At 45.4% G+C, this 23,026-nt stretch overlaps 1 protein-coding gene across 1 annotated transcript in view; it reads right to left on the reverse strand.

Moving 5' to 3' along the window:
* Positions 9,530-23,026, reverse strand: part of LOC102174159 (cell surface glycoprotein CD200 receptor 1) — a 30,648-nt gene continuing 17,151 nt past the window's right edge. Inside the window, exons 4-5 of the mRNA XM_018050078.1 lie at positions 15,969-16,125; positions 9,530-9,824 (exon numbers count right to left, since the gene is read on the reverse strand). Coding sequence (XP_017905567.1) covers positions 9,530-9,824; positions 15,969-16,125 — 452 coding nt within the window. The remainder of the gene's footprint in view (positions 9,825-15,968; positions 16,126-23,026) is intronic.

A 23,026-nucleotide genomic window follows, 5' to 3' on the forward strand; every position in this document is an offset into this window, starting at 1 on the left:
AAAATTTAAACACCCAAGACGAATTTGGCATAGGGGTGAGATTTCACATCCAGCTCCTCTCTGGACTCGGCCATTTAGTCATCCTCCAGGATGCAGAGGCTGCCACGGGGAACTGCTGCGGGGAGTGATTAGGTCTCCTTGAGCTGCATCAGCAAACACTCCGCTTTGATAGGCAGTTGGAAAGTAATGGGATTTGGGTTTTAGTTCTAAGGGAATGGTGGAAAATGTTGCAAACAGCTGACCTCCTTTGCCCCTGCTGAAATGGCTGCCTTCCTCTGCACTTTTTATGTTGCTTTGGGGAGAATGACAAAAGACAGATGCTTCTTGCTGGAATGCTGGTTGTTTAATCATTCTTTCTAGTCCCAAGACAGTTACTGTAGTTTCTTGGAGCTAACATCTTGTGCCGTTCCTTGGTTTTCAATATCTTGTAAATGTGTTGTGTTGTGATTTTCCATCGCATGGAAAATGAGAAAGTCTGTGGGTGAGGTTTTTTTGTTTGTTTGTTTGTTTGTTTGTTTGTTTGTTTAAAGGTGTTATGTAGCAGATGGTGTCCTTGGGTCAAAGCCTTCAATTGGGAGTGCATGAACCATAAGCAAGCTGTATTCAGACACAAATACACAGCTTGGTCCATCTCCTATCTCCCATAGCACATCAAGTCTACAGAGACACTCTCGTCCTTTCCAAGGGTCAGCAGCAGCATACAAAGTTCATCTTTCTAGTAGTGTGACATGTGCACACAGCACCCACAGAGGAGGAGACCTGCTTCCTGTCCAGGTTCTGTGGCTCCCATTGAACCCCAGGAAGCTGCACAGTAGACAAGATGCCCTTAAGAAACAAAGTAAAACTCTTCTGTTAGCCACAAACCACCCTGCTCGATAGGTCTCTGTTTTCATAAAGATAACATAGGGGAGAAGCTGAAAAGATGTGCATTTTCATCATCTTAAGGAAGAAGGTAAATGATTAATCTCATAATCGTACACAACAGTTTTCCCAGGAGGATTGCATTCTGAACAACAAGCACATCATAATAGCAATTTAGAAGATGATTCTTTTCTTCTCCCTTAAGAATCTTAACATTTTTTTTTAGTGAATCTTGTTCAATTTTTTTTCTCTGATTTTGAGTCTATGTATTTTGCTCTTTCTCGTTAAATTTGCAATTTCTTTTGATTCCCCTAGCCTTCTTCTGCTTGTGGAGAGGTGATCATTTCTTTCCTCTCTGGTGATTACCATACCTGTGAGGAGCTCTCTCCTCCATGTGTGGGAGGTTTAGAATAGAACAGACATGATGGGAAGTGGAAATCTATGTCCGAGGTGTACCTGTGTGGCGCCTCTGTGTCTTAGAAGAAATGTTTCAGGGAAGGATACTTCATTCAGTTTTTTCTACATACCAATGTGTGCATAAGGGCCTTTCAAAAGCCAACAGAATGAATAACAAGACCTTTTGTTTCTATAGCACCTTTCCTTACAAGGACATTTGTAAGTATAGAAGGACTGGCCTCAAAACCTTCTCTTCAACTGTATTAAGAGCAAGAATTATTTTCATATTTCATGAGGGGGCACCAGAATAAGGAGAAGTACCTCAACTCTGCCAGCTTTACCCAGCTCAGACACCAAGTCCCACCCTGTTAGATGAGTGACATCAACCAGCTGACCCACTGCTGCTCCAACCTGAGGCCCCGTGCCTCTCTTTGGTGTTTCACTGTGTATAACCAAAGTTCTTGGCTCCTTGTTTGATCTTAGAATCAGTGTTGGGTGAATCAGTCAGAAGATTTGGACATTCTGTTCAGAAAACGTTATAAATTCATCAAGAAATGCTGGATCTGCAAAACTCTCCTGGCATTCTCAATAGAATAGCAATCTTCTGTCCCCAGATGACTTCAAGAAAGAAATGTGGGACTTGTGTGAGGAGATGATACAGACAGTTTCCATTGCCCTGAAAGAGACACACCCTGTCACAGCTCCCTGTCTTTTTATCGACGGCGTCCTCTCTTCCCTGCCGTCCACTTGTAGCATTCCTATGCATCTTTTAGAACTCAATCTGATTGCTATCCTCTCCCTCATCAAGGCTTCACATGAACTCTTAAGTTCTGCTTTTTTAACAAAGTCCCAATTTTGTTTACTACGATGAGTGCCTAGAGAAAGGCACTGACTTTAGCCCAATTCCATGGAAGACCTCACCAATGTAACATGATCTCTGGCCCCTTTGCCAGAGATTGGACCTGTAGCTTTGACCAATCAGACAAGAGACGAAGCTTCTGAGGGCTCTAGGTCCTTGTGAATAAGATGGGGTTTGAGGAAGAAATGCTTGGCCCTCTTCCTCTGGACATGCTATGTCTGGTTGTGGCCTTTAGATGGTTGCCATTGTCTCACTTCCAGCCTGAGGATGAAGCAAACACTGATGATAACAGAGCAGAGAAAAAGATAAAATCCAAGTTCTTCAAGGCTTTGAAGAGCCATTGAAATAACCAGACTTGAGGTTGGCCCTACTTCTGGATGCCTTCTTATATAAGATAGTTCAGTTCAGTTCAGTCACTCAGTCGTGTCTGACTGTTTGCGACCCCATGAACCACAGCACACCAGGCCTCCCTATCCGTCATCAACTCCCGGAGTCCACCCAAACCCATGTCCATTGTGTCGGTGATGCCATCCAACCATCTCATCCTCTGTCGACCCCTTCTCCTCCTTCCCTCAGTCTTTCCCAGCATCAGGGTCTTTTCGAATGAGTCAACTCTCTGCGTCAGATGGCCAATGTATTGGAGTTTCAACTTCAACAACAATGAACACCGAGGACTGATCTCCTTTAGGATGGACTGGTTGGATCTCCTTGCAGGCCAAGGGATTGTCAAGAGTCTTCTCCAACACCACAGTTCAAAAGTATCAATTCTTCGACGCTCGGCCTTCTTCACAGTCCAACTCTCACATCCATACATGACTACTGGAAAAACCATACCTTGATTAGACAGACCTTTGTTGGCAAAGTAATGTCTCTGCTTTTTAATGTGCTGTCTAGATTGGTCATAACTTTCCTTCCAGGGAGCAAGAAGTCTTTTAATTTTATGGCTGCAGTCACCATCTGCAGTGATTTTGGAGCCCCCCAAAAATAAAGTCTGACACTGTTTCCACCATTTCCCCATCTATTTCACATGAAGTGATGGGACCAGATGCCATGATCTTCGTTTTCTGAATGTTGAGCTTTAAGCCAACTTTTTCACTCTCCTCTTTCACTTTCATCAAGAGGCTCTTTAGTTCTTCTTCACTTTCTGCCATAAGGGTGGTATCATCTGCATAACTGAGGTTATTGATATTTCTCCTGGCAATCTTGATTCCAGCTTGTGCTTCCTCCAGCCCAGCATCTCTCATGATGTACTCTGCATGTAATTTAAATAAGCAGGGTGACAATATACAGCCTTGACGTACTCCTTTTCCTGTTTGGAACCAGTCTGTTGTTCCATGTCCAGTTCTAACTGTTGCTTCCTGACCTGCATACAGGTTTCTCAAGAGGCAGGTCAGGTAGTCCAGTATTCCTATCTCTTGAAGAATTTTCCACAGTTTATTGTGATCCACACAGTCAAAGGCTTTGGCATAGTCAATAAAGCAGAAATAGACTTTTTTTTTTTAATTCTCTTGCTTTTTCGATGATCCAGCAGATGTTGGCAATTTGATCTCTGGTTCCTCTGACTTTTCTAATACCAGCTTGAACATCTGGAAGTTCACGGTTCACGTATTGCTGAAGCCTGGCTTGGAGAATTTCGAGCATTACTTTACTAGCGTGTGAGATGAGTGCAATTGTGTGGTAGTTTGAGCCTTCTTTGGCATTGCCTTTCTTTGGGATTGGAATGAAAACTGACCTTTTCCAGTCCTGTGGCCACTGCTGAGTTTTCCAAATTTGCTTGAATATTGAGTGCAGCACTTTCACAGCATCATCTTTCAGGATTTGAAATAGCTCAACTGGAATTCCATCACCTCTGCTAGCTTTGTTCATAGTGATGCTTCCTAAGTCCCACTTGACTTCACATTCCAGGATGTCCAGCTCTAGATGAATCACACCTTCGTGATTATCTGGGTCATGAAGACCTTTTTTGTAAGTTCTTCTGTGTATTCCTGCCACTTCCTCTTAATATCTTGGGCTTCTGTTAGGTCCATACCACTTTGGTCCTTTATTGAGCCCATTTTTGCATGAAATGTTCCCTTGGTATCTTTAATTTTCTTGAAGAGATCTCTAGCCTTTCCCATTCTGTTGTTTTCCTCTATTTCTTTGCATTGATCACTGAGGAAGGCTTTCTTATCTCTCCATGCTTTTCTTTGGAACTCTGCATTCAAATGGGTATATCTTTCCTTTTCTCCTTTGCCTTTCGCCTCTGTTCTTTTCACAGCTATTTGTAAGGCCTCCTCAGACAGCCGTTTTGCTTTTTTGCATTTCTTTTTCTTGGGGATGGTCTTGCTCCCTGTCTCCTGTACAATGTCATGAACTTCCATCTATAGTTCATCAGGCACTCTGTCTATCAGATCTAGCCCCTAAACCTATTTCTCACTTCCACTGTAGAGTCATAAGGGATTTGATTTAGGTCATATAAGATAGTTAGTGGCCTTATTACCTGTCAGAGCCCTAGTTTCTGTTTCATGCAGCAGCTGAGAGCCTCCTAATGTGTCCAGTGATTTTGCTTAACTACAAGCCACACCTTCAGTCAGAACTGAGTATTCCTTCCTTTGATTGCTGTAGCGCTGTGTATATACCTGTATTAGTACATCAATTCTGGATTTTAATGATCCACTCCTATGTCTGTCTTCTTTACTGTGAAATCTTCAAGGATCTTATTTTACTTAATATTTGATTCACATTTTACTTATTTATTTTTAAAATTTAGTGTTATGGCTGACACATATCAAGTAATTAATGAATATTTGATGAATGGAGGAACAAATTTACTCAGAATATGGCAAGTGAGTGCACATAGGCAGCCTTGGATGTAATCAATTTAAATAACTCCTTGAGATCCTAGCCCTTTACACCCTGCTTCTAGAACTGACTATTTTTTCTATCACCTGTTCATCCAGCCATCCAATCCACAGAAAGGCCAGGCACCATGCCAACCTCTAGGAATTCAGAGACATACACTGTCCTATACTGGCATAGATTCCATTCTGCCCTCCACAATGTAAATTGGGAGCCCTCTGCCCCTTTGATACCATTTCAGATATAAATGCTGTCTGGGGATATGTGGGAAGATGGCAATGGATAGAAATAGTGCTCTCAGTGTAAACATATAGGCTAGCACTGACAAGAAAATGCTCAGTGATCTGTTCAGGAAGACAGGTGAACACATATCAAAGACAGAACAGCAGAGGGTGCTGCTGCCCATCTGAGCACTGTGGGACATCTGTGGGCTCTCCCGGGGCACACACTGTGGGACTCTTCCTGGGCACATGCCTTGGGACATCTATGGACTCTCCCTGGGCACACGCCATGGGACATCTGTGGACTCTTTCTGGGCACACTGGGATATCTGTGGGACTCTCCCAGGGTGCACACTGTGGGACATCTGTGGGACTCTCCTTGGGCACACTGGAACATCTGTGGGACTCTCCCTGGGCACAGACAGTGGGACATCTGTGGGACTCTCCCTGGGCGCACGCCGTGGGACGTCTGTGGGACTCTCCCTGGGTGCACTGGGACATCTGTGGGACTCTCCCTGGGCGCACACCGTGGGACATCTGTGGGACTCCCACAGGGCACACACAGTGGGACTCCCACTGAGCACACACCATGGGACATCTGTGGGACTCTCCCTGGGAACACACTGTGGGACATCGGTGGGACTCTCCCTGGGCGCATGCCATGGGACATCTGTGGGACTCTTCCTGGGCACACACTGTGGGACTCCCACTGAGCACACACCATGGGACATCTGTGGGACTCTCCCTGGGCACACACTGTGGGACATCTGTGGGACTCTCCCTGGGCGCATGCCATGGGACATCTGTGGGACCCTTCCTGGGCACACACTGTGGGACTGCCACTGACCACACAGTGTGGGACTTCTGTGAGACTCTCCCTGGGTGCACGCCATGGGACATCTGTGGGACTCTCCCTGGGCGCACACCATGGGACATCTGTGGGACTCTCCCTGGGCGCATGCTGTGGGACATCTGTGGGAGTCTCCCTGGGCGCACACTGTGGGACATCTGTGGACACTCCCTGGGCACACTGGGACATCTGTGGGACTCTCCCTGGGCACACACCGTGGGACATGTGTGGGACTCTCCCTGGGCGCACACCATGGGACATCTGTGGGACTCACCCTGGGCGCACTGGGACATCTGTGGGACTCTCCCTGGGAGCACGCTGTGGGACATCTGTGGGACTCTCCCTGGGCACACAGCGGGACTCCCACTGACCACACAGTGTGGGACTTCTGTGAGACTCTCCCTGGGTGCACACCATGGGACATCTGTGGGACTCTCCCTGGGCGCATGCTCTGGGACATCTGTGGGACTCTCCCTGGGCGCACTGTGGGACATCTGTGGGACTCTCCCTGGGTGCACACTGTGGGACATCTGTGGACTCTCCCTGGGCACACTGGGACATCTGTGGGACTCTCCCTGGGCGCACTGGGACATCTGTGGGACTCCCACAGGGCAGACACAGTGGGACTCCCACTGAGCACACACCATGGGACATCTGTGGGACTCCCACAGGGCACACTCGGTGGGACTGACCCTTAGCACACACGGTGGGACATCTGTAGGACTCTCCCTGGGCACACACAGTGGGACTCGCACCGACCACACAATGTGGGACATCTGTGGGACTCTCCCTGGGCGCACGCCGTGGGACATCTGTGGGACTCTCCGTGTGCGCATGCTGTGGGACATCTGTGGGACTCTCCCTGGGCGCACACTGTGGGACATCTGTGGACTCTCCCTGGGCACACTGGGACATCTATGGGACTCTCCCTGGGAGCACGCCGTGGGACATCTGTGGTATGCTCCCTGGGCGCATGCCGTGGGACATCTGTGGGCCTCTCCCGGGGCGCACGCCGTGGGACATCTGTGCGACTCTCCCTGGGCACACACTGTGGGACTTCTGTGGGACTCTCCCTGGGCACATACCGTGGAACATCTGTGGGACTCTCCCTGGGCACAGACAGTGGGACTCCCACTGACCACACAGTGTGGGACTTCTGTGAGACTCTCCCTGGACGCACGCCATGGGACATCTGTGGGACTCACCCTTGGCGCACGCTGTGGGACATCTGTGGAACTCTCTCTGGGCACACGCTGTGGGACATCAGTGGGACTCCCATCGGGCACACACGGTGGGACTCACCCTGAGCACACACGGTGGGACATCTGTGGGACTCTCCCTGGGCACACACAGCGGGATTCGCACTGACCACACAGTGTGGGACTTCTGTGAGACTCTCCCTGGGCGCACACCGTGAGACATCTGTGGGACTCTCCCTGGGCACATGCTGTGGGACATCTGTGGGACTCTCCCTGGGCGCACACTGTGGGACATCTGTGGACTCTCCCTGGGCACACTGAGACATCTGTGGGACTCTCCCTGGGCCCACTTGGACATCTGTGGGACTCTCCCTGGGCGCACGCTGTGGGACATCTGTGGGACTCTCCCTTGGCACACACAGCGGGACTCGCACTGACCACACAGTGTGGGACTTCTGTGAGACTCTCCCTGGGCGCACACCGTGGGACATCTCTGGGACTCACCCTGGGCGCACTGGGACATCTGTTGGACTCTCCCTGGGCGCACACCGTGGGACATCTGTGGGACTCTCCCTGGGCGCACTGGGACATCTGTGGGACTCTCCCTGGGCGCTCGCTGTGGGACATCTGTGGGACTCTCCCTGGGCACACACAGCGGGACTCGCACTGACCACACAGTGTGGGACTTCTGTGAGACTCTCCCTGGGCGCACACCGTGGGACATCTGTGGGACTCTCCCTGGGCGCACGCCGTGGGACATCTGTGGGACTCTCCCTGGGCGCACACCGTGGACATCTGTGGGACTCACCCTGGGCGCACTGGGACATCTGTGGGACTCTCCCTGGGCGCACGCTGTGGGACATCTGTGGGACTCTCCCTGGGCACACACAGTGGGACTCGCACTGACCACACAGTGTGGGGCTTCTGTGAGACTCTCCCTGGGTGCACACCGTGGGACATTTGTGGGACTCTCCCTGGGCGCATGCCATGGGACATCTGTGGTATTCTCCCTGGGCGCACATTGTGGGACATCTGTGGACTCTCCCTGGGCACACTGGGACATCTGTGGGACTCTCCCTGGGCGCACACCATGGGACATCTGTCGGACTCTCCCTGGGCACATGCCATCGGACATCTGTGGGACTCTCCCTGGGCGCTGCTGTGGGACATCTGTGGGACTCTCCCTGGGCGCACACCGTGGGACATCTGTGGCACTCACCCTGGGCGCACTGGGACATGTGGGACTCTCCCTGGGCACACACTGCGGGACTCCCACTGACCACACAGTGTGGGACATCTGTGACACTCTCCCTGGTCACACGCCGTGGGACATCTGTGGGACTCTCCCTGGGTGCACTGGGACATCTGTGCGACTCTCCCTGGGCACATGCCGTGGGACATCTTTGGGACTCCCACAGGGCACACACAGTGGGACTCCCACTGAGCACACACCATGGGACATCTGTGGGACTCCCACAGGGCACACACGGTGGGACTCTCCCTGGGCACACACGGTGGGACATCTGTGGGACTCTCCCTGAGCACACACAGCGGGACTTGCACTGACCACACAGTGTGGGACTTCTGTGAGACTCTCCCTGGGCACACGCTGTGGGACATCTGTGGGACTCTCCCTGGGCGCACACCATGGGACATCTGTGGGACTCTCCCTGGGCGCTTGGGACATCTGTGGGACTCTCCCTGGGTGCATGCTGTGGGACATCTGTTGGACTCTCCCTGGGCGCACACTGTGGGACATCTGTGGACTCTCCCTGGGCACACTGGGACATCTGTGGGACTCTCCCTGGGCACACACTGTCGGACTCCCACTGACCACACAGTGTGGGACATCTGTGAGACTCTCCCTGGGCACACGCCATGGGACATCTGTGGGACTCTCCCTGGGCACATGCTGTGGGACATCTGTGGGACTCCCACTGGGCACACCCTGTGGGACATCTGTGGGACTCTCCCTGGGCACACACGGTAGGACTCTCCCTGGGCACACATCGTGGGACATCTGTGGAACTCCCACTGGGCACACACTGTGGGACATCTGTGGGACTCCCACTGGGCACACACTGTGGGACTCTCCCTGGGCACACACGGTGGGACATCTGTGGGACTCTCCCTGGACGCACGCCGTGGGACATCTGTGGGACTCTCCCTGGGCGCACGCTGTGGGACATCTGTGGGACTCCCACAGGGCACACACTGTGGGACTCTCCTTGGGCACACATGGTGGGACATCTGTGGGACTCTCACTGGGCACATGCTGTGGGACATCTGTGGACTCTCCTTGGGCTCACAGTGTGGGACATCTCTGGGAGTCTCCCTGGGCACACACTGTGGTACTCCCACTGGACACACATGGTGGGACATCTATGGGACTCTCGCTAGGCACACATGGTGGAACTCCACTGGGCACATGCTGTGGGACATCTGTGGGACTCTCACTGGGCACACATGGTGGGACATCTGTGGGAGTCTCACTGGTCACATGCTGTGGGACATCTGTGGGACTCTCACTGGGCGCACACGGTGGGACATCTATGGGACTCTCACTGGGCACACACTGTGGGACTCCCACTGGGCACACACTGTGGGACATATGTGGATTCTCAGTGAGCTCAATTGCTGAATTGCATTTCTGGCCTTTTATGGCTATTTAGTAATGGAGAAAGTCTGCAGATTCCTAAGAAGAAAACACTCTCTACAAATCTAAGGATTTCTGAACATTTCTAATTGATTCCCTGTTTCTTTCTTCTCATTCAGAAAATTACAAGGTATAAGCCACTGGGAAGAAGGCAGGAAAATGCCACACTCTACATCTAGCTGGAACCTTCAAAGATTATAGAGTTCCTCTCCTTATTATTAGGACATAATATATCTTAAGTGTTCAGAGTTCAAGTAATAACTATTGGTAGATGTGAACTTCTAATCATCTTTGCAGTTCCCAGTCGTGCCTAAGAGTTCCAATCTTCTGGAAAAATCTTTTCCTTTAATGTCCAAATAAAATAACTCAAGCTGTAGCCAGTGTAGTTTGGGGAAGTACAATACCCTCCCCTGCATTTTGAAAATGCCTAATCAGGCATTGCCTTCCTCTATGGCTTCTTGTCATCTCTCTCCCACCTAATTTGTAGTCATCCTTGGTCTTATCACAAGGCCTGCCAGCTGCTGCCCTCTTTGTTCTGTTTCCCCCAGAATGTGGGCAGAGTTCCCTCTTCCTTCATTTCTAAAGCGCCAATAATCATGAAGTCTATTGTGTATAATAGATTTTAACTAAATATTAACAGAGAGGCATCTTTAATTCTAAAATTCTTTAGCTATCCCTTCAGAAAGAATTTATGACCAGCCAATTCTCTTTTTGTAAGTAAAGTATTAGTTGCTCAGTCGTGTCTGACTCTTTGTGACCCCAGGGACTGTAGACTGCCAGGCTCCTCTGTCCATAGAATTCTCCATTCAAGGATACTGGAGTGGGTTGTTGTTCTCTCCTCCTGGGGATCTTTCCAACCCAGGTATTGAACCTGGGTCTTCTGCATGGCAAGCAAATTCTTTACCATCAAGCCCCTAGGGAAGCCCCTTTTGTAGCTAAGGCCTTTTCTATTTCTTCTCTTACCTGATTCCTCACGAGATTCATAAATTCCTATTTCTGGATCCCAGAAAAAAACACTTTCAAATTATGCTGATCATTTTAGTTCCCTTTGTTTTCATAATTCCAATGCAAGCTACAGCCTGAGCCCTACTTTCCCTGTCTGAACTATTGGTGTATTTCCCTAAACAGGGAAATTTTCCTCTCATGTCTCTTTTTTTCGCATACAGATTGTAAAAAAGACTAAAGTAAGACTTAAAAGAGCAATTTTAAAAATCTCTACATCACACTTGTTTCTCAGTTTAGATGTGCTGTACCTGGCATGTGAGGTCCTTGGCACGTGGTGAAACTCAATCCTTAACAACAGTAATATTCACTCTTTGAAGATAGCAATTAAACTCATGAATATTTCATGTGTTGTTTTCCTTTTTCATCCTGTGATCCTTTTAAGGACTCCCATAAATTCTCTGGAGAGGGAAATGGCAACCCACTCTAGTATTCTTGCCTGGAAAATCCCATGGATAGAGGAGCCTGGTGGGCTACAGACCATGGGGTCAGACACGACTTTGTGACTAAACCACCACCACCATAAATTCTCTCTTGAACCCTAACTCTAAATCCAAACAAAACAAACTGTAAAGTCCACTTTGTGAGTGCTCTCATCAGCAAGCAAAGCAAGTCCACATTCCAGCTGGCTTCTGAGTAACACCCAATGGTCTCTTTACTCTGAGAGTCTTAGTTTCCTCTTTTGTAAAATGAGGAAGTTGGCCTACTTTTTCTGTAGCTTCCTTCCAGCTTTAGAAATCATGTATGCCTCTTAAAGATGATGGGGGAGGAGATAAGGGGTTGGACCCAAGAAGTGGAAAAAGCCAGCTAATCTTATTTGTAGCTCTGACCATCGGCTGCCATTAACACTAACATTTGATAAACAAAATGTTTCAGCTACAATTAAGTGAAGGGGTAAAACAATTCAAGTATGAAAAAAATTTTTCTCCTTAGTTTTAATTTAAACCATTTTCCTTTTCTTCTATAATTGTTTCAGAACTACCCAAGAAGATGCAAGAATTGGTCTTAGAGAGGGACAGTTTTGTAGAAAAATTAAAGAAAAAAATTCAAGATTACTGTCTGAGGTAAGATTTTAGCTTGCTTAGAAATGTTAAAAAAAAAATTAAGTTGAAGCACCATCTAGTGGCTCTCAATTGTGCTTTGATAAAAGTTGCCTCCAATTTCCCTCAATTTAGGACCACAATTAATCTGTTGTGCATGTATATTACATGTATGTTCAGAAAAGAAAATAATCCTGGTTTTTTTTTTTTTTTTTAATCTTTATATGTGGGTTGGATGTTGAGAGGAAATAGTTTAGCTTTTTACTCTTCCCAGAAAATCAGGGCAGTGAGAGTGGAATAGACAAACATGAACTTGGGTAAATCTCTTCAGGCAGCGATGGAGTCTCTTCTATGGAAAAAGAACATAATAAAATCCCATAGATTTCAGTTCCTCTGTTTTTCTGCTCACATCCTCTCTAAAAGCCCACAACAGTGTCTTTATCTTCCCAATCTTAAAATGCAGACATGCCCTCACATGTCTAGGGATTGGCTGACTATTAGGTCATCTTTGCCCACCCCCAGCTTCCCACACCCTTTCCTATCATAAGGCCACAGCGTTCCTTGAGTTTATACAACTAGCAATGCTTTCGCAACTATCATAGAGATGGCTTTCTTGCTTATGATTATTATCTTCTGAAGTTACATCTGATTGATTACCTCTAAGGGAAGAATGAAAATAGACCATGATAATGCAAGTGAATAGAATATAACTTGCTTCATAATCCAGGAAAACAAAAATAGTCCATGAAGACGCACATGCTGCTAATTCACTTCAGTCATGTCCGACTCTGTGCGACCCCATAGACAGCAGCCTGTCAGGCTCCCCCATCCCTGGGATTGTCCAGCCAAGAACTCTGGAGTGGGTTGCCATTTCCTTCTCCAATGCATGAAAGTGAAAAGTGAAACTGAAGTTGCTCAGTCATGTCCAACTCTTAGCGACCCCATGGACTGCAGCCTACCAGGCTCCTCTGTCCATGGGATTTTCCAGGTAAGAGTACTGGAGTGAGGTGCCATTGCCTTTTCCCGAAGATGCACATGAATAGAGCATAATCCATGTTGCAAGACCGAGAGCAAATCTTACGGTCGGTAAGCTAGATATTTATATCGATCAGATTAAGTTCAACTGCACATGGAGTAAAACTGGAAACAACAGTGCCATGAACAAAATAGTTTATTCTCTCTCACGCAAAGATTTAGAGGTAGGTAGTCTATGGCTACCTCATGGTCATGAGGCGCCAGGATCCTTCTATCTTTCATTTTCACCCTCAGTAAGTTAGGTTCCATCCTCAAAGTTACCTAAGACCCACTTTGGCTGGTGGACTTCCAGTCATCACACCAGAGCTGCAATCTAGGAGCTAAGAATAAAAAGCAAAAAAAGGCTTCTTTTTTCTCTTTAATTAAAGAACGATTCCAAAAATATCACACAAGATGTGTGTTTACACTTGTGAAAACTTTTATGGGTGGTCATACTGAGTTGCAAGAGAAACTGAGAAATGTCTTTTAGCTAAGTATGTCTCCACACTAAATAAAAGTGGAGTTTCATTACTAGGCATGTGTCAGAAACCTAATGTGACAATGCTGGGTATCAAACAACCACAAAAACCTCTGTGGCAATTGCTCAAATGTCTGAGATCAACTGAAGGTCAGGTGGGCAGCTCTTCTGACCTTGACTGAACTTCTTCACACTTCTGGGGGAGATGACTGACAGCTATTGAATTGTGTAGGATGGCCTTGACAGAAAGTGGGGGATGATCCTGGGGTGTCTCAGCTTTCTACATCTTTCTCATCCTGCAGAATACTAGCTCAGTCATGTACCAATGGAGTAGCAATAGAAATTTTCAGGACTTCTTAGATCTAGGCTCAGAAATGGTACACTGCCACTTCTGCCTCATTTTATTGGCTAATGCAAATAAAATTCTTTATGGAAAGAATTTTCCATAAAGACATTTTATGGAAAGAAGTCTAAGGTTATTGACAAATGACATGGATAGAGGGAGGGGAGAAAATTTGGAATCATGAATACAATCATCTACTATGAGATGAAAGGGGAAATGAACATTGCACCAGGCAGCTAGCAATATGTGCAACAGTAGTTTTGAGGCTGTAATTGAATTGTAGTATTAGACTTTCTTCCATTTTATGCCCTATCTTAAAAGTGAGGGAATTATGATTTAAAAAGAGAGAGAAAAGAACCAATATAAGTTATACATGACATTGTTGACTAATTCTTGACTCATGTTTGGTTACTAACAGGGTATTAAATTTGCATTTGTCTTATTATTCACTGTAGGCAGAGATTGGGTATATGTACCCCAAACCTGATTTTATTTATTCCAAGGCAGCTACACTACATTCTTGAGCTTCCATAGCAGTTAGTGTGGCTACGTGACAAGCACTAGTCAACGGAATGTGAGCAAAAGCGATTTCCACTAAAATCCTGTATCTATCTCTGTCTCTCTCTGTCCTCTATCTCTGTATCTCTCCATATTTCTCCTATTCACTTGCTGAACAGAAAATACTCTGAGAAAGGCAGAAGCATAGGATAAAATTCCTCCTACCACCTGCCCTAGCCCCACTAGCCTGCCTTGGTATGTGAAGTGAGCAAAAATTAAACTTTTGTGCATGAATACACTGAGATTTGGGAGTTGTTTGTTCCAACCACTAGACTATTCTACTTATATTAGTATTCTCCAGGTAGTAAGCATTCATCTTCACCCTTAGAGTTTTGCTTAAAATAAAAGTAATAGCCCAAATCACCTGCCACTTTACACAATAAATTTTTCCTTTATATAAAAGGATACTTTTTTAATACAAGTTTACCATAAATATCAATGAAGATAAGGTTCCAGTTTACAGTGGCCCTAGAAGTTGTTAGAATTCCACCAAGTACTCTTACTCTTACCACAATTAACACATTGTGTAGTGCAGACAAGAAATCCAGACACTGCAGCTCTAAAAGGTGCGGCGACATTTAGCTCTCTCTCCATTGACTAGCAGTTTCCTATGTGGAATCAACTAATAGTTTCTTCAAAAATACAGGTACTACTAAAAAACAGCTCCTGGACATTTATTTAATGATCAGGTCAAACATTCAATACAAATGTCTCAGTAATTACTAGCGAGCAAGCAACAATGTAAGGTTAGCGATAGGCTGACTTGAAGGCAGTGTTTGTGGTGGGTCCTGCTATTGCAGTGTTAATTAGCATCTCAAGTGGGTAGAGGAAACAACTATTAATAGACAGGATGAAAGCACCACCCAGTAATCCAACAGGTATAGAAAAACTGCACAGCATTGTTATTTGCCTTTTACTGAGCCATCTTTCTCTCTAGGCTGAGAAGCAGGGTGGTTTCTCATTTGCAAATAAGAACTCACTAGGGCAAAGGGGAAAATAGATGAATCATCCTAGGCAATTATAACGGCAAGTGACAAGCTTTTGCATGTGTATATATATGTAGACTAAGAATTTGAAACCAGCCTGACACCTATCACACAGATTCTAAACACAAAGATTTCCAGTAGTAAAAGAGCAGTTGAGCTAGATGTTGAAATGAAGGTTGATCTCAGCTGGCTGCTTTTCTGTGATAACTCATCAAGTCTAAATTGACATACAGATTTTTTTCATTTTCTTGATCTAGGAAAAAACATTAAGTATATAATTAAGCAGAAATGAATACAAGCCTTCAGAAGTATAGAAACTGGGAAGCAAACACTGAAGAAGCCCCAGTTAAACTTCATTTCCCCCACAGAGTTCTCAAAGCATGGACTAGGCAAATCTCTCTCAGGAAAAAACTACAATGAAGTAGTAGTTTTTCATTGTCTTGCCCCAGTGCTGCGGGCACTTCTGCCTGGGCTCTCAACTGTTAACAAGGCTTTTACATCAAAGAATGAGTCAGGGTACAAACAATGTCCCCCACCCCCACCCCATCCCCCTCCCCCCTGCCGAAAAAGAAATGGGTCAGGCTTTTCCCAGGACTTTGTAAACTCAAAGTCTTATGATAATGTTTTCTTTCTAATGGAGCTACAATTTTCACTTTTCATTTCCTACCTGCAATCATTTGTTCTCTGGAAGTGGATGAATCCCACGAAGACCAGGATAACCAACAAAAGAGAGGATTTCACACAGAGAATGATCAGTAAGTCTGATCCTGGAAATCCCAGGGTTCTGACACCTTTAAACATAGATAACACAGGCAGAGGTGAAGAGCCATTTCAAAAATCCTTCTAATAAACAAATCAGAGTCTATAGTTTAAAAGAACGTTTTAAAATAATTCTTGAAAGTTCACAGATCATCAGAATCAAAACACCTAAACTACTGTTAGGACCAAACTGAAGCCAGGACAGGCTCTAAGGGACAGGCCCACAAGCAGTGTAGCTAGACCAATCAGAAAAATCCCGTAGCCCCCCGCCCGCACCAGACCCAAGCAAATCCAGATAGGGATGCGAGGTTTAAAAGTCCCGCGCATGTGTACAGTTTAACCAATCAGCTATGCTGTTACAAAGAACCGTCTGTATAAAAGTATATGTGATTCAGAACTGGGGGCCCTTGTCGGATTCCACTGTGCTGGATGAAACCTGGGCCCTGGCTCAATCTAGTAATAAACCCCTTTATGCTTTTGCATTGCTGTGGATGTCTTATTCTCTCAGTTTTGGGGACTCGGACTCTGGGCATAATATTTGGGGGCTCGTCCAGGATCCCTTTAACTGGGAAGAATAACACTCTCCCGGTAGAAGGGGTTTCCTCACTTGGAGGAAAGCTATCTGAACACCGGTGTTAAGTTTGGTTAGCCAGTGTAAGACTGAGGCCCAGCTTACGCGCTAGAAGGCAGCTGGTTCTGGTGAGAAGAGAGCTCTTGTCAGGCTTAACCAGGGGCGAATTAGTCGTCTTAGCCAGCGTAAGGCCGAGGCCCAGCATCGTGCTGGGAAGGCGCTGGCTCTGTGAACACCTTGTTGGTAAGATAACCTAGAGGGATAGGAGGGTTCAGGGGGCCCAGGAAGACCTAGTACTGTGTTCTCGGCCGAGGTTTGTCTCCTCTGTTCGTCGCATCTTTGTGTGTGCCGGCATTGTCACTGCTCTCTGTGTGTTCGTCTTGTCTCCTGTGTTCTATCCTGTAATCATGGGGCAAGAGACTTCCACTCCGTTGTCCCTTAGGACTGACCATTTTTCTGATTTTAAGTCTAGAGCACAGAATCTATTGGTGCTGGTGAAGAAGAACAAATTAATAACCTTTTGCAGCGCAGAATGGCCGACCTTCCATGTAGGCTGGCCCTCAGAAGGCACCTTTGACTTGGGAACTGTACACCAAGTCCGAGATATCATCTTCTGACTGCGGGTCGGACACCCTGACCAAGCCCCCCCACCCTCCTTGGGTAAAACCTTTTTTGCCTCAACAGGGATTTTCTACCCCTCAGGTGTTGGCGACACATGTAAGAAAGAACCCAAAGAATCTCAAGGAGCCTGAACCAACGGCACCACTATATACCCCATCTTGCAGGAGGAATTGTTAGGGGAAGTGCCAGGGTCCAGCCCCGGTGGATCCAGGGAATTCGAAGGGTGGACGACATTGGCATGGAAAGACTTGTTTATTTATTAATATAAGATTAGATTAGGAAACTATAGTGTAGTAAGAAGATTAAGTGGAGGAAGAGGGCTGAATAGCTTAGTTTACGCGGAAGGCCAATAAAATTCCAGACAAGGAATTTGCACCATCTACATTGGGCCACCGGCGCCCGCTTGAATATCTAAGGGTGCCTCGCCTTAAGCTCCCTTTCGTGCGGGTCTTAACAGCCAGGGCAAGTAAGTAGACCTGGCGAGCCTCCGCGCCCCAGGTGGAGATTCAGCCTGAAGTTAAAGTAAAGAGCAGAGAGAGGGAAAGGGAGAGAAGAAGAAAGAGAGAGAAAGACACAGGGGGAGCCAGAGTCCTAAGAAACCAGGCCGAGAGACTAGTTGACTAGAAGCTGGTCCTTCGAAACTGGCCCCCGGCCCCTGGCCCCTGGCCCCCTCCTTTATTGTTCAGAAGGCCTTTTCTACTTTTGATAAAACATGGAGATCAATGGATAACACAAAATTATGTAGCGTTCGCAACCCAGATTCTTTCCGTCTATCATTTTCCGTCTATCAAAAGGTCTCAGGTGATTTACATTATCTTTTGGCCAAGAGGCTTGTTAACACTTTTTGGCTCTCTTCCTTAATGAATGTTAATTTTGTTTCCCCTGAAGTGTTTTTCTTTAATCTGCATCTCCTTAAAGCATTAAAGTTACATCTCTATAAAACAAAGGTGCAGTGGGATATAACAAAGAAGGTACTTAACTCAAAGATCTAATGTTGCTAATACCAGGTCTACTACTTGTTTTTCTATATACCAACTATATCTAAAAATAAAGGATATGAAAATTTGGCAGCAAGCATTGACTCAACAAATGAAACGTTTAATCAGTCCTATTCTAAAGATTTTGACTCCTCGGAAGCCCCTACATTCCTAGGATGTTTTAAGCTTCCTGTGCCTCCTGCGGTCAGGAGGCCTCAAACAATCACAAGCACAGCTGTACGAGTCCTGCAGGCAGGCTAGAAAGCCATCAGAGGGTTTTTGGATTGAAACACTCTTTCAAATGCAGAAGACTAAAGCCCTGAATTGACTTTTTCCAGAAAATGTCAGAAGAGTGGAAAAGCAGAGCACAAAAGCCGGCAGATTTTTGTTGGGGTACATGCTTAGGAATTTCCAGAGGGGTCCCTGAAGTCTGAGCACGCCTTGCGTATGTCAGCTTCCTTCCTCATGACCTTGTCACGGGCGGGATTCCTCACACTGGCTTCCAGCATCTCACCCTTTTTAATTTTAAATAATTAATTATTTATGTTTAAAATCAGGTGCAGTTAGGTCGCGAGATTCCGAATGTTCTGCCGAAGAATCTAGACAATACAGTGAAGTATGATTACGAGGAGCAAGATTATAAACAGTAGACAGAATAGTCTTTCCAGAAATGAAGTTAGAGAAAGTGTGGAAAAAGTCATTGGCTTCTCCTGCGGTGGTAAAATCTAATCAGGAGTGTTCCAAGGTCTGAATCTGGTTATGCAGTTTCCCTAAGTCTAAACTAATACCTAAGTTGTTCCAAAACACCTAAAACTTGATTTTTTCACATATTGGGCATTTACACTTGTTGAGTCAATGATTGCTGCCATACAGTTGTTGTAACGCAGCAAGAACATAATTATCATATCAATAAGTTGTTACAGTTACAGGACATCTTTGAAACCACAAAAGAGCAGACATTATTTTGAGGAGTTAAACAAGATGAAAGCATCCATGGTTCACAAGTCGCTACATTAGGTACGTTAAGTTTTCTGGAATCATTGGTGAAAAGAAGAACATAAGGAGAGGATAGACAAGCCAAAATAGAGTAAATAGAGTCATTTTCTGGTTGGAGTTTGCGCTGCAGCAGCTGTTAGTCCCGCCGGGATCTTGATGTTTCTTTTGCCTCTTCTGCAGGTGGGAGCAGCGGCCTTCACCCCGCCCTCTGACACTGGCGCTGTTACGGGGCTGCGAGTGCGGTGCACTGGGTTCCGTCAGTCAGGCTGGCCCCGCCCACAGCTTTTGGTGTGCGGCTGTTTCCCGCGGCGGTGGCGGCAGAGAAGTTCCCTTTTTCTTTTGTGGCGAATCAGTCTGTCCGGGATCTAAATTGACGAATCTGCACCCTGTGGAAAAAATATAAATACATCCTCGACCTGCAGTAAATTTTGGGTCGGGATCTTTTTGTTATCTGAAGGAGATCTTTTTGCTTTACTAATGGCTTTTTATTTTACTGTTTCAAACGAATCAGCATTCAACTTATTACAAAGAGAACATGTTGTAAAATCTGATGGGGGAAAACTATACTTAATTTCTCCTTTTTTAATTTTTGAATTAACAAAGCATGTGAGGGTAAATGATGCAAGATCTGATCACAAGAATTTCCTATAGCAATCTGCCAATCATCAAACATTTGAAAAGCATCAAGTTGTTCTCTGTTATATGGAATTACAATTTTTGATGGCTCTTTATTAAATAATTTAATAAATCAGTATACTTGAATTAATCTTTTTAATTAATATGTCAGTAATTTTTCCTTAGGCAGAGGCCACTGTTCCACCCACACCGGATCTTGAGATTTTCATGTAATGGGGTAGGCAGCAAAAACAATGGCCTCCATTATAAATTTGGATATCCCAATCCAGTACATAGCTTGCGAGGAGTTGGGCAAATTGGCTCAATTATTCTTGTCTGTTGTTTACCCAATCCTTTTGATGGATCATAGCCGATCTGCAGCATCTGAGAGGTCACTTTATCATCAGGGCTAAAAAGTAACACTCCCATTTGAGATAGCATGTCCCTCCCCCACAGGGTAAGGGGGAGCGAAGGAATGACATAAGGTTAGAAAGTTCCACAGGTATCCTCAAATTGCCAATCTAAAATTTTTGCACTTTTAACTACTGTGGGGGCTTGACGGCAAATAAAACAAAATTTGACTCCTGAAATCTATCAGAGCAACTTGCCAAATCATCACTATTTTTGTAAAAGAATTGCAGTTGATCTTTATTGAATGGAATTACTATAATTGTTACTTATTTTCGAAAAAGTTCTACACTTCTTTTTCTTTTTTTTAAAATTAATTGTTCCACCAAGTTGGGATAAGATAAAACTATTTTTCTTGGGGTCATTGGTAGATGGAACCAATGGGCCTTCTTGTCACAAGCATCCTGTAGGTATACATTTTGTGGCAAGAATAATTTAATCTCCTCTTTTGGCAATATTAATCTTAATTACTGATCATTTAAAGCCTCATTCACTTTAACAAAAGCCAACTCTGTCTCACTAGTCAACCTTTTCTTTAGAACTGGGATTAGGATTTTTTTTTTTTTAAGCAATCAAACAAAAGGCTTTAAATCTACAGAAGTCAGTTTTAAATGTGGGCATATCCAATTAATATCACCTAATAATTTTTGGAAATCATTTAAAGTTAGTAAACAATCTCTCAGCAGCCTTAAAAGAACATTATCAGTTTTAAAACTTTTGGCAGACCTAAATATAAGAAGCAAGAAAAGAGGTGTTACACAATATCTTTATAAGCTTTTCTAATGATCTTTTTATAACCCAAATCTGGTCTATAGCCTTTTAGATGACAAGTAACCATTTAATCTTAGCTTGAATACTTCCAGCAACGGGGAGCTCACTATTCACCAAGGTTTTAAACTCTCTCTCACCTCTTACTCTATAGCATTTTTATCCTGCATACCACTTTTTCTAATCCCACCAACTCCTTTTCAGTAGTATATGTTGGCCAGGAGCTGCGCTAGTCTCTCAGCAATGTAAGAAACATCTTGTCTATTGTCTAACAGCCATGACATTTTATATCTTTGAATTAAAAAATCTTTTAAAGGCCTAGAAGCTGCAATTTTTTGCACCCAAAAAGCTAGATCTAGATCCTCTGGGGCTTTTTTTGTCTGGTTTTTCTGTTTGGTAATAAGGTAAAAGCAAAAGCTGTGCTATTTTTTTTTATTATTATTAATTGCACAGTTTTAGCAGGTGGCGAGATCAAAACTTCAATTTTTTCAGTATAATCAGAATTTACTACACAAGACACTACCGAAATTTTTTGAAGAGAAAGCAAGCTATGCCCCAGCACAAGTCAGGCAGGGGACTAGCCACTGGAATCTGAGTCAGGAGTTATTATTATTGAGGTGGTGGAACTGAGGTCCAGGCCTGAGCTACCTGGGGTTGTTTGGTATGGCTTGTTATCTCTGTTTAGCAGGACATTTTGGCAAAAAATGTTCTATTTGGCCTCAAGAGAAACATTTTGCATTTGTAAAGTCCTTTTTATTACGAATATTTTTCTTTTTTTTTTTTTCTGTTTTTCTTCCTTTTTCTTTTTTTTTTTTTTGTTGGGTGAGGCCCCTCCTGAGGGGATTTTATGCAAGGAGCAAGCTCTGTTTTAAAAGCTCTTTTGCTCAAAAATATTGTCACTATCGTTTTCAAACTTAAGCAATGTTCTGGGAGGCTTTGGATATAAAGTGGGGAGTTCTTAAGCCCTGGGGAGGCGCAAGCAGAGGTTGCAGTGGTCGCCTTAAATAAGATAACTTTTTTAAAGGTTTGGTTTGTGTAGAGGGGGAGGGGGCTCTCCAGGGCGCTCGGCCGCTGCGTCCTGTAAGCACCCTCCTTCCTCGGGAGGAAGAGTAGTCTCTCTCCTTTTGTTTGCCAATGGCAGAAAATACGATCTGCATAGAAGGTGGAGACCCACTACCATTTATCGCTATAGCCTCTCCCATAGGCTATCTAACAGCCTCATGACAGGGGTCCAGAACATTTGTAATCATATTTTACAGAGCAAAAGCATTTACAGGCCCATGCAAAGTATAGTAAGTTTTTAGCTGTTTTGTTAGCTTCACCCAAGTATCTAAATCCCTTTTCTGGAAACCAAGGACATTGCTCTCGTAACAGTAGCCTTTTAATCTTTAATTTGTCTCTTTTGTTTAACAGTTACAAAATTACTTGTATAAAGAGGTGTCATTGTTTTGAGTCATTGTTACCCGTGTCAGAAAATTAAGAGTTATAGAAAAGTCTGCCTTGACAAAAAGGTTTTACCTTAGCCAAGGGGGGTTTTGTTTTAAACCCTAAGATAGCAGGTTTCTTTTCAACCTCTAGAGCACCAGGTTTGTCTTAAACCCTTGAACACTTCCCACTCCTCCTCACCCTGTCTATCCTACAGGGGGGTCCGCGGCACCCTGAGTGGGGTCCTAGCCGTCCCGAACACTCAACACTGGGGGAGTACCCGAAAGTACTCCGGGGGGAGTGATTAAGTCACTCCGGGGGGACCAACAGAGTGCTCTGGGGGGAGCAACGGAGAGTGCTCCAGGGGGAGCAACAGAGAGTGCTCCGGGGGGAGCTTTTGCTCCGAGGAACCTACCTTCGAATAGCCTGTTCCAGGCGCCACTTGCCGGGGTCCAGCCCCGGTGGATCCAGGGAATTCGAAGGGTGGACGGCATTGGCGTGGAAAGACTTGTTTATTTATTAATATAAGATTAGATTAGGAAACTATAGTGTAGTAAGAAGATTAAGTGGAGGAAGAGGGCTGAA

This window comes from Capra hircus, chromosome 1, assembly GCF_001704415.2.
Source record: "Capra hircus breed San Clemente chromosome 1, ASM170441v1, whole genome shotgun sequence".
Classification (NCBI taxonomy): domain Eukaryota; kingdom Metazoa; phylum Chordata; class Mammalia; order Artiodactyla; family Bovidae; genus Capra; species Capra hircus.